Consider the following 12,166-nt stretch of genomic DNA (forward strand, 5'->3'; position numbering starts at 1 on the left):
ACTCAGGGGCTGCAGCTGACACTGAACAAAGCCAAAAGCACAACTAAGGTGTCTTCTGGCAGATCTGAACAACACAGAGCCCAGCTGCACGTGCTCTTCCAGGAAATTTGCACATGATTTCAGAACCACTCCTCAATATAAAGATTCAATCTTCCATGTGACCCTAAACTTAGAAGTCCGAAAAGCTGGCACCAATTTTACTCCAGGACAGGAAGCCAGGGCTAACATCACAGCAAGCTCTAGAGTCTGAAATACCAGTTCACATACAATCAGTAAAGCAAATATTCTGACTTCTGACTTGGAGTAGAAGCCTCAAGGAACAGAAAGGCAACTAAAAATATATCTGTTTTATTTACCAGTTTTCTAAAAAGCAAAGTCATAAAAATTAGTCACAAGTGGCAAAACCAAAATATATTGCACAGTGTACAGAAAACATTGTTGACATGTTGACAAAGTGTCATCACAAATAAATCATCTTACAACAGTTTGGAAAAATTACAGCTTCAGAATCTTATCTATAAATGGAGGCATGTAGATTTAAAGTTACAGGAAAATATTTTAATACCACCCTGTAAATGCAAACACTTTAAGGATGCAAGATTAAGTCCATAAGTAAGCACATCCACAAAATGCTCTAAAAATACTTTTCTCTTCCTTTCACTAAGTTATGGTTACAAGATGGTCATTGAAAAAAAATAATAAAAGAAATGAGGACAAATTAAAAAAGACATGGCAGGAGGGGGGGAAAGCATGCTAAAGCAAAGAAGTTCAAAGTGGTTGAGAAGTCTTTGAAAATTATTTGTATAATTATGATGCACTCCCTTTTATATAAAGCTTTTATTTTTCCCAAACCCTGGTCCATGTTTGTGTTTCCATGTAAAAATGAAATATATTTCATATGTTGGTATAGCTGCACTGTTCCATTTATGATTAAAACATTTAATACATTGGACGTGAACACCAACACTGGAAAATTTCTCATTCACTTTGTATTTACAAATATTTACGTTTGACCTTGCTGAATTGTTAAAGACAGCCATCAGATCTTGCTGGGTAGTGTTTCACACCACATTCAAGATACTTATTTATTTCTTTAAACTGTGGTTCTGTTTGTTTCACAAGCTGACACACTTTGCTACCTGCAGAACCTGTCTCCAGTGCAAATTTTCCAATTAATTACTTGAAATTTCTTGAAACAAATTATTTCTTCCGCTAAGTGAATACCAGCCACTTTTTGCGTGTTTTTGGTGTCAGATCTAACTTCACATCCTCTCTGTATGCAAAGAGAAATATTTGTATAGAATAAAAATAACCTTAAATTTCAGTGAATAGAAACGTTATCCTAATAAAGGAAATGCTTCCCATGAAAAATATTTTAAGACAAACATCTCGAAGTTAATTAATTAACTTCTGTCATTTTTCACCCCAAGACTTACAGCTGACATCTAGCAGTACAGCAACTAAATGTCCTTTAACTAACCAACATATTAAAAGTTGTTCTCTCATGTTCTCTTCCCACATCCAACAGACATAAACAGCACAGGAACATACAAAGTACACATATTCAAGTCAATACAATCTCAGAGGCATTAAAATGAAATCTTTGACAACAAATGATTCCAGCCACGCTAAATTTGAGATTATGTAAATCAAATAGAGTAAGTCAACACTATTCTCAAAATCACTTCTTTTTTATAAGAACAATCTTCAAATGATAACACAATCCTCCCTCGCCACATACAAATTTAATGTTTGTTTAGCCACATTGGAAAAACTGATGGCCAACCTCCTGACAGAACAGGTCAGAAATAAAGGTTAAAGTTACCCCAAGCCCTGGCTAACAGCCACTGGAGCAGGGCCAGTCATCCTCTGTGGTCTTAAGTTTTTAAAATCATTAAGCATAAGGATTTCTTGAGTATAAATTCTCAGAAATTATGCTTCAAGGTAATAAACAGTTCATAGTTTTGCAGTGTCCATTTAAACAAAAGGCTACAAAATTGTCAGCACTCCTCTGTACTTACACATCAACATGAATTTAACCCCTGACCATCTTACAAAACTAGCTCAACATTCCTCTTAGACAAAAAAAGTTCCTACATTCAAAACTAGAGGACACAAACAAAGAGGATGGGATCAAGTGGTATGAGAAGGGCAAGTGTGAATTGATTTCCTTGAAGGTTATTTCTTCTACTATGCTGGACCACTTCAAATATTAAGAACAATGCTAAAGAGCCACTAAGCAAAATTGCTCAACAATTTATAATGCTGAATCATCACCAAAAGGAGATTTGAAGAACCGTATGTACGTGAGGAGATTTCCAGCACTTCTTAACCCACTCTACAAAAAACAGTAGGCATCAATGAGAGTTTCTATAGTTTATAAAGAAATACTTGAGGCATGTAAGTGCAAAATGAGTCTTTTAAAGAAAAGCTATACCATCTTCAACAATGTCCTTACTGGGAAGAGATTGCCACCATTTAAAAAGAGATTCATTCACAAATGACTCTTCTAGAGCAAGAAAAACACATTTGCTTTTATAAGCTGGATTCATCCTGCTGGATAAAAGATTAAAACCTTTATGGATCCTTCACTGTTGTTTTGAAGCAATTTTCAAAACAACAGGCTCAAAGGCTATGTTTGCTCTTCACTGACTTGATTTAGGGAAACCAAGTTGTTTTCTCCACTATCTTCAATCATCTCATTAAGGTCCATTTCATGGATTTCTTCTTCATACGATGTATAAAAATTGCTCTGTATATTGTCCTCACAAAAAATACATTCCTAAAACGAAAAAAAAATAGAAGCATTCATAAGTAAAATTACAAAAAACTTTTTCCAAGCACCAGTCCACCTGCAGGCAATCCTTGATTCCAAGAGAATTTCCACCTGTGCTGTAGCTACCAGATATATTTTACTGCACAACTTTTCCATACACCATGATTTTATAAAGTGCAGTAAATCAATTAAAATACTTGAGATCTCTGCTGGGAACAGTTGTGCCATGCAATCAGGTATTTGTGTGTGAATAAGTAGAATACATAGACAACAAATTAAATTGCATGGATCCTTTGTTTTGTTGTTTTTTTTTTCTTTTTTTTTTCCTTTCAAGCCATTAAACTACTTAGAGGAATAATAATACTGAGTGAGAAGTCTCATAGAAAAAAAGATCAGTATATTGCCATTCATCATGTACTCTAAAAACAATGGGCATCCATTTCTGCACAGAGTAGAGATTGTTATGTAGTGAAGTTTCTGCTGTGCTACTAAAGCATTTCAAACAGAGACATAGAAATTAAGAAAGAGAAAGGAAATTTCTTATACTGTATTCACCAGCATTTAATTTCCTCCACTGGAAAGAAGATTTATGTTAAATTGAATCAAGCTAGAAATCACTGCATTGAAGTTTGAATTTCTTTTTTTTCCCCCTATGCATAAATGACCAAGCTTTCATAGGGACAGGAAAGGAGGAGTTTAACAGAGGCAGCTAATAATTTAAGCCCTATTATACATGCAAATGGAATTAACCCATTAAACTTACAGAATTAGCAACAGTTTTTGGCAGTCCACCTTGCTGGATCCATGGATGAACTTCAATAAGCTCTCTTTTTTGTTCTTCTGTAAATTTTGGCTGCAGTTTCTGCATTTGCTTTAATTTCTGCTTATCTTCTTTTAAAACTGTTTCCAAATCCCTAAAATAAAACGTGTTTAGAAATTGAGCTTCAGCAGTTTCTAGGCCTCATGCCTATGTGAGGTTACACAGTCAAATACTAACATTTTTAAAGACTGCTTTTGTTCTAGAACGTTATGCTTAGAAATCTTATATTGGAAGAAAATGAAATGTGATTACTCCAGCTGCTCTCTGCATGTGCAGACATCTCTGCTGGCTCACTGTCTTTTCAAATCCCAAGAGTGAGAGCAGTTTTCTCAGAGCCATCCAGGCAGCACCACCAGGGAAACCAGCAAAACTCCAGTTTCCCTCTGCAGCTGCTGCAGTTCCAAGCTCCCCTTCAGTGGGAGGACAACCCAAAGCAGAGACTTGATCCACAGGAAATAAAGCAGGAGTAGTAAGATGTGTTTAAGAAGGTCACCAAGAATGAACTAAACTTTAGAACACAGCTCTATTTCAGCAGCCAAAATTCTGTATCCCTCCAAATGACCTACAGCTACATTCAGGAACTTACAAAACCCCATCCCACAGCAAGATTTACGAGCTGCATCCCTTTATGAAAGATGACAACAGAAAGCAAGTTATAAGAAAGCCAAAATAATTTCTATTCCTTACAGGGTACCTAGGAACGGGTATGATTTACACTTCACTTCTTGGGCATCACACTCTGACATGAGCTTCACTCTTCTTACCAAAATATCCTGTTCTTTGGCAGGCTTTGCTGCTTTTATGGACTGCTGGAATTCCCACCTATGGCTGTCAACACTTCAGACTATAAAAACTAAGAAATGTCAAAGTATTTTTAAAACTAGGAAAAGAAAAAGTTGAAGTTCTTACAATGTATTCATTACTTCCCCCATCATGCCTGCGCTTCTGTATTTTGAAAGCTTGTTTACCCTCCTTTTCAAAGGTTTGCCTTTACTGCAACCTCCTATTCTTCTCAACACACTATTCACTGCTCCCAAGAAATATAAACAAACAGGTTGAAAAAAAATAAACCACAAACTTGCCACATTTTCTTCCCCTATACCTGCTCTTTGCTACTGAGGTAGTGAGTTTTCTATTTTCTAAAAAAAGTTTATTAGAGGCCTTATGATTTTTACCTTCTACTTCCTTGGCCTAATTTATGAAGAATGAACATACAGAAGTTAACAATTCAGAAAATAAATCCACAAGTCCAAGAGCAGCATTCCACTGGATGTGGCATCTCTAGGACAACAACCAAGAACTGGATATCTTCCAGGCCAGACCATGCCTTGATCTAAGCACATTCACCAGGGATTTCTGGGCAAGTAATTACAAATCACTAACTATGGAACAGCTTTCAAAAAATACACACAGTTCATTTCAACCCAGGAAAGTGACCTAAAGATACAGCTAAGCCTAATTAAACAATTCTTCCTTCTTGAGAAGTTCTTGTGTAGTATGTAAAACATATAAAGGAAGCAAGAATTTTTCTTGATGCTGAGCTAAACATTAAAATCACTTTATTTCTGCTGAGACAGAGAGTCCTATATCCTTCCTCCTTTACATTCTGCTTCCCCTAAATACAGAATGTGTGAAGGGCTGGAATTGCCACTGGAATTACCGTGAGGGGATCTGGTAAGTCATCATCACTGTGTCATCTGTGTTAGCCATCAGCAGCCAGATGGGATCCTGAAGCACGTATTTGATGAAGTGCTCACTTTCTTCCATTTCTGTCTTCATTTTGGTTTTATGGTGATTCTCTGAGGAATCAATGCTTCCAAAGTACTTGCTGGTGTGACTAGTTTCACTGCTACCTGTAAACAAAGATTCAACATTTCATAATAAATTTTTCAATATGTGGATTATCTGAAAGTTTTTGAGTGCAGAGAAGATTAAAGAGAACTGAATGTACAAATACAACCACTATTCTACCTCTTTTTTTAAAAAAAACAGAGGGAACTTCTACCCTGCCATACATCAATCTTTCAAAAACTCAAATTCTCAAGTAAAGCCTCCATTAAATTTCAACAGAGTAATTAGCTCACTTTAATTTAAAAGCTTTAAATGAACATGAAGGAGTCTGGTCTTTTTATTATTCCTTTATGCCTGCATAACATCTTAATGCCTGTTAACACACTTAGAAAAGGTTCTATTCTGTAAGTCAAGCACAATAGAAAAACATTCGTGTAATGCAGTAAGAAAGAAACCAAGAATAAACTACACAACAAGGAGTAAACACAAAGCTTTTCACTTGCTGTTCATGGTGTCTGCAATACCTCAAACTCTTCTGCAATGCCAGGAGGGTTCTGGCTGCCTGAGTTACCTGTTCTGCTCCCTGACATGCCACAGCCATTGGACCCAGAGCCCAGGGACTCAGCAGCTGCAGACACACCACTCCCTGAAGAGGCTGAGCCAGTGCCTGAACATGCATCCTCTTGCAGTAAAATGTCAAGCAGGACACTGGACATAGAGAGTTCATCGCTGTTTTGAGCATCCATTGGAGACTCAGCCTAGCGACAAGGAGAAAAAATAAAACTAAAAAACCAAACACCAAAAATCAAAGCTCTTTATTACTAAATGTAATAGCTTTCTTACTTTAAATAAATAAATTCTTAGAAATTATGCTTCAGGGTAATAAACAGTTCATAGTTTTGCAGTGTCTATTTAAACAAAAGGCTCCAAAGTTGTCAGCAGTCCTCTACACTTACACATCAACATGAATTTTAACCCCAGATCATTTTACAAAATTAGCTCAACGTTCCTCTTGGACCAAAAAAAATTTCCTTCATTCAAAACTAGAGAAGACAAACAAAGAGGATGGGATCAGCTGGTATGAGAAGGACATTTGAGACGGGCTTTATTTATTAATACATTTATTACTAAATGCAATAGCTAGATTAATAATCACATAAATTATTAGTAATAAATCCACTTCATATTCTAATGTTTACATAATTATTCAAAGACAGCCACCAATAACATATGCCAAGGAATAATGAAGTAGACTGACAGGCAGACAGGGAGTCTTTCAGTAAGATCCATTGGATTTCTCTTCAAAAAATTAATAATATTAGTTTCAAGTGGAAGCAAGAAACTTATTTCCTGTTCACTTTTGACAGCACCTACTGTCCTGGAAAAGTCAGATTTTACCCAAGCCACTCACAACCTACTAGCTACTGCTCCTACTATAATCTACCTCAAAGGATGTGCATCAACATCTCCCACAGTTCCATCTCCTTGAGATGAGAAGGAAGAGTAGCATTGAGAGTTGTAAGAAAATGCTCCCAGGTGCTTCCCAGCAGGGTCACTTATTTGTCTATTTTTAAGGGAAGGAGCATTAACTATACCAATTTTTAACCTAATCAAAACTTGACTGCAAATCAGTTTCACTCCAGTCTGAAGATTAAATATTAGAAATTCAGGCTGACAGAACTTAGCAAAACATGTAATAATGGAAGGAACTGACTTTACCCTGAACACATTCCTGAATAAGAGAAGGAGGCAGCCACAGCAGATATAAGATGCAGCTCCATCCCATTAGCATTTATAATGATATTCTATGGTGCCTTTAGAAAGCACAAACAATAGTTTACACATTTCTACCATGGAAACCTTTACAGACATATTACTCCATCTCAAGTTATTTGTTAGACTGATTTATCAAATTGAAATGAACCAGGAAATAAAAAAAACCCTGAAGTTATCAAATAGTTCGCCATCATTTTAGTGCAACAAACAAAACAAAAATAAAGTTATGGTCTGCAAGAAATTATGAATTCTTCATTTACTTTGGTTGGTTGTCTGTAAACACAGACATGATTTTAATTTAAATCAGCTTCTTTCAGATCATTTGCAGATTGCTTTTCCCATGCACACAAACTCACTAGCACAAAAGTGTTTGCTAAAAAGAAAGTGTCCACATTATTTTACAGTTTATTTCAGTAGTTTTCAATGGGCTTATCCATATTCTTATTTTCTTTAATGAAATGGAACAAAACTCTCTCAGGATATATTTCTAAGCTTCCTAGTGTAACTTCAGAAAAGTGATGAGATAGATTTGATTTTTAAGGGTTTGGACTTCAAATTTTTGGACTATTAGTGACTAATAGTCACTTTTGGACTATCCTGTTTGGACTTCATGTTTTATTCAGTTTGCTGAAGTTCGAATTTACCAACTACAATTGTGAGTCCAGCTCCTGGCATGACATAACCTCTGGCTATTGGTAACAAATAGGTCCTGGAAGTGAGAGGACTGAAAATGCTGCAGCAGAGCAGGAGAAGGGGGTGTGATCCAGACTTACAGGTAAGGATTCCTTCCCACTGCCGTTATCCGCTGTCCTGATCTTGCCTATGGCTCCTTCCTCACCCAAAGCTCCGTGCAAACCCGCAGGAGCTCCACTCTCTGCAGTTTTTGTGGTTTCTTCCAGCTGTAGAAGATTCAGAGGAGAGCTGCACCTGGACTGGAAGAGAGGTGGTGAAGCCTGGTCCTGAGGCCCCGGCGACTGCGGAGTGCAGGAACGGGAGGGGTCATTGCGTGGCTCTGCCACAGGAGCCTTCTCAGTCTCTGCTGGGGGGTTGTACTGGAATGGCTGTGCTGGGAAGAACGCCTGCTGTGGGAAGGGGCTGGCTGTGGCAAAGGGGGGCTGTGCTGGGAACACTGTCTGTGAGGAGAAGGCGGGATGGCCAGGGAAGTTGGGCTGGCTGGGGTAAAGCGTTGGAGGCAAGTTATTGTTCATCTCTGGGTACATGTAGTTGGGGAGCACAAGAGCCACCATGGGGGTCATGAAGGGTGCAGAGAACTGAGATGGCTGCACAGGGCAAGTGTTTCCAGAGTCTGGCAAGTGATTAAAACCAGAAAGTGACGTTTCAGGAGCCGGTGGCACCGTCCCTGCTGCTGGAAAAACAGGAAGGGAATATGCAGGCATGACAGTGGGGAAGGACACTGCTGAGTAGCTAGCTTGGGACGTCTCTGATGGCGACCAAGCTGTGGCATTCAAACCCTGGAGGGGGAAGCGATGGGGGAATTTAGCTCCAGAAGTGGTGCTGTCTGAAGATTCCTGTGGTTTAATGCGCTTCGATTTCCTGTTCTTTCCACTTTTCTTCCAAGGCTGATCCATTCCAGAAGTGGTGTTTCTTTGTCCACGGCCAGCTGCAAAAGGAAAAGTTGTAAAAATATAGCTAAACACGACCTGCATAACCATTTAAATTCAAAACAATAAAGATAAAAATCCGCAAAAATATGTTTAGCAGTGTCTGACTTCTGTTCCAAGTCAAGACTGAAATAAGAACAAAGACAGATCACATCAAGCACTTCTGATAATGCCATCCTGAGCTCCTAGGCCTAATAAACAAAACAATCTCACTATTACTGCTCATCTCTGCCATTTCCATCCTGCTGATCACATTATTACCTTAAAGGCAACCAGACAATTATCAGAATGTCTCACCAATTACACAGCAGTGGAATAGGGAAAACTGGAAAACAAAGGAGTTGAAAACAAAACAAAACCACAAACCTGAACAAAAGACAGACGGCAAGACAGAAAGAAAACAAAAGCAAGGGAATACAAGCACAGATACAGAAAAGCAAACATCCTAAAGCAGGTTTCTTTGTCCCTTGAAAGTAGATGCAGGACAGTAATAGCACAGAGAACAGAAAAATCAAAATATTAGTTACTAAAACATCAATTATGACACTAAAAGCAATATTCCACTTTAAATCGTCTAGCAAGATTCGTCAGAAAATTTTCCTGTGGGTTTTGAAAATGGCATGCAATTGTCACTGTCCACACTGGTCACACAAAACAATTAAAAATGGAAATGCCCTCCCAACAGGAAGTTGGGAAATATTCTTTCTATATAAATACAAGTTTTATTGTGAAAATTATTGCCATACCACGTTCAGCAGGCCGTCCTTTTGGTTTATCTTGTAAGTAGTAATTGCAGTGTGATTGAAAAATATTAAATCTCTTGATTTCTTTAAATTTATTCAAGAAGCTCTGCTCCTCTTTTTGTGTATGCACTGCAAGGACCTCCTTTGTAAGTCCCAGTTTTTTAAATGGCTCCTTCTCCTGATTTACGTGTGCAGAGCTGGGTGGAGGGGCGAGAAGTTGGCCATCTATGATTTCTGCTCCACTTGGACCATCTTCTATCATTTCTATAAGAAAAGAAGGCAAAATACTCAAGATAAAGCACAGAAAGCTGTCTACATGTATTTTTAAGGTATTACAATTTTGTAATTATTTTGTTGCAAGTTTAAGATTACACATTCCATCCCTATTTATCCCATTTTCTAAGACCATCTTGACTGTAAGAAAATGTAAATCACGAGCAGGCGTCTGCCGTTCACATGTCTAAAATTTGAGCTTGCTAGCAGTTGCCATCTTGAAGTAAAAATATTAACAAAACTCTTACCTAATTCAGGTTGTGTTTTTTTGTCTCCAACGTGAACAATGGTGCTACTGTAGCTGCACTGACTGGTGAGAGACACAACACTTTCAGGCTTGCCAGGTAAAGCCAAAGATGTTAAGTGAGCACCAACCACTGGGGGACCACTTGATTTACCAGATGCCTTCAACACAGCAGGATCTGTTAACAGAAATGAAGTTGCAGCTTACTGAACACGAACTAGAACAAATTCAAGTTACATGCATAGGGCTACAAAACAGTAAAGGCCAAACTGTGCTTGACAAGGCAAAAAAGTGAACTTTTTACTTTATACATTCCAGGAATAGAATGACTGTGGAACAACAAATGCAATTGTCTAAGCCCATATACAGCCAAACCAAACCTCTTCAATGAAGGACATTTCCTCTTTTTCTGGTCTTCACTCTTCTTTTATGGCACAGTTTTGGAAGAAATTTTCTAGCCTCTTCCAGCCCAAGAATAAGTTGCCTCCAGCTCCCACCATGTTGTGCACTGATTTATTACATTTGCTGGTTACTCTAGGAGCTTTGTTTTGAACATTCAGCTATTTAAAATTATTTTCCCTGAAAGCTACACCAGTAATCCAGCAGAGGTCAGAGCAGTGCCTGACAAAACAGCATTAAGACATTCCTCCTCTCACAGGAATACTTCCATAACACATATTTAAGATTTAAAGTTTGCCTTTTTCCTGACTGGTGACTTAACCTGTCTCAGACATCCACACAATAAAGAGCTGGTGACCCACATCATCTCCTGACAACCAGAACCACAGAGACTCCAAATTATAGCATTTCCATCCTTTCTACAGGACTCTCTGCTCCTGGTCTACTGATATTTCTAATCTGATTCTAGAAGCTGCGTTCAGAAAGAAGTTCTAAGCTCCTCAAATAGTCAAGATCACCCCCTAAACCAATTTTTGAGAAACTCCACTGGACACTCTCCCTTCAGCCTCACATAATGACAAGGTAGAATGAACAAATCTCTCATTTGCATGCAGTTCTTTTCCAGTCTCACAATCCTTGTACTAACCAGTTACATTCTTCATTTAGATCCCCATCCAGACAAGGGGCTATGTTAAATACTACATCTAAGGCCTAAAAAATTAACTGAATGTTTCTGTCTGCATCAGACTTTTTAGACAACTTACCTCAGTAATCCCCATCTTTTTGTTTTCATAGATTAATACTGGGTTCCAACATCTTACAAAACACAGAACAGCCCAGTGTTGCATTTTACCTTCTCTTGTTCCCTTTTTATTAAAGCAGAAATGCAACATGCATATTTTTGTTGCAATTAATTAGCTGCTAGGTTCTTCAGCTGATTGCTCTTTCAAGTCCTAACTGTGAAATAAACGTCCTACATTTGATTGCAATTCAAGTCCTGAACCTCAAAATCCTACTGCGTTTTGCACAGTACAAATTAGTTTATTGCATCTACAATCCAGATATGCAATCAACTACTCAGTATTTTAATTGTAAGGAGGATATTAATGACAGAAGTTAAATCACCAACATCAAACACTGAGAAAGGGGCTATGAGATCATGCCTAAGATACCCTTGTCATTATTCTGCAAAGAAGTAGCATCCAATTGCCTGCCAGCAAAACCCAGTCATGAAAAAGTTGTGATGTAGAGTTACCTCCCAGTGGCTGGATAGAATTATCAGCTGCTTTTTGTTCATGAACTCCAGAACTCAGTGATGCAACACTTGTTGAAGGTTCACATTTTCTTTTCGCTGTACCAGGCACATTACAACTCTCCAAGTACCTAAAATACAATGATTTAGCAATGTTAGACATACTAGTCCTGTGTCCAGAGGTCAAGAGTAATTTACTCACTGGTTGCTCACCTGATAACACTGTCCAAACAGCTGATCTGCTGATAGGAATACACAGGTTGTTCTTTCCAAGCCAACTCCTCAGTAGTCACATTTTTTGGAGCAGCTGTTCCTGCAGTATCCTTTCCCCCTACACCTTTCACCTGACCACCAGCAGCATTCTGTTTTTCTGTGGAAAGAGATACTGCTATTAAGTAATTAAGACATTAAATCCTTACAAATTCCCCTAAAAGCAACAGTAGTAAAGGCTTTCAATTTCTATAGATTTA

The 12,166-nt window shown here is 38.1% G+C and overlaps 1 protein-coding gene across 3 annotated transcripts in view; it reads right to left on the reverse strand.

Moving 5' to 3' along the window:
• Positions 1-1,566: 1,566 nt before the first annotated feature.
• PER2 (period circadian regulator 2) overlaps positions 1,567-12,166 on the reverse strand; it is a 37,047-nt gene continuing 26,447 nt past the window's right edge. For all 3 annotated transcript variants that reach the window (XM_062499578.1, XM_062499577.1, XM_062499576.1), the window contains 9 exons: positions 11,910-12,066; positions 11,700-11,827; positions 10,050-10,223; positions 9,532-9,792; positions 7,937-8,784; positions 5,959-6,145; positions 5,257-5,449; positions 3,540-3,690; positions 1,567-2,782 (listed from right to left, as the gene is read on the reverse strand). In XM_062499578.1, coding sequence (XP_062355562.1) covers positions 2,633-2,782; positions 3,540-3,690; positions 5,257-5,449; positions 5,959-6,145; positions 7,937-8,784; positions 9,532-9,792; positions 10,050-10,223; positions 11,700-11,827; positions 11,910-12,066 — 2,249 coding nt within the window. In that variant the 3' untranslated portion in view covers positions 1,567-2,632. The remainder of the gene's footprint in view (positions 2,783-3,539; positions 3,691-5,256; positions 5,450-5,958; positions 6,146-7,936; positions 8,785-9,531; positions 9,793-10,049; positions 10,224-11,699; positions 11,828-11,909; positions 12,067-12,166) is intronic.

This window comes from Cinclus cinclus, chromosome 10 (assembly GCF_963662255.1).
Source record: "Cinclus cinclus chromosome 10, bCinCin1.1, whole genome shotgun sequence".
In the NCBI taxonomy this organism is placed as follows: domain Eukaryota; kingdom Metazoa; phylum Chordata; class Aves; order Passeriformes; family Cinclidae; genus Cinclus; species Cinclus cinclus.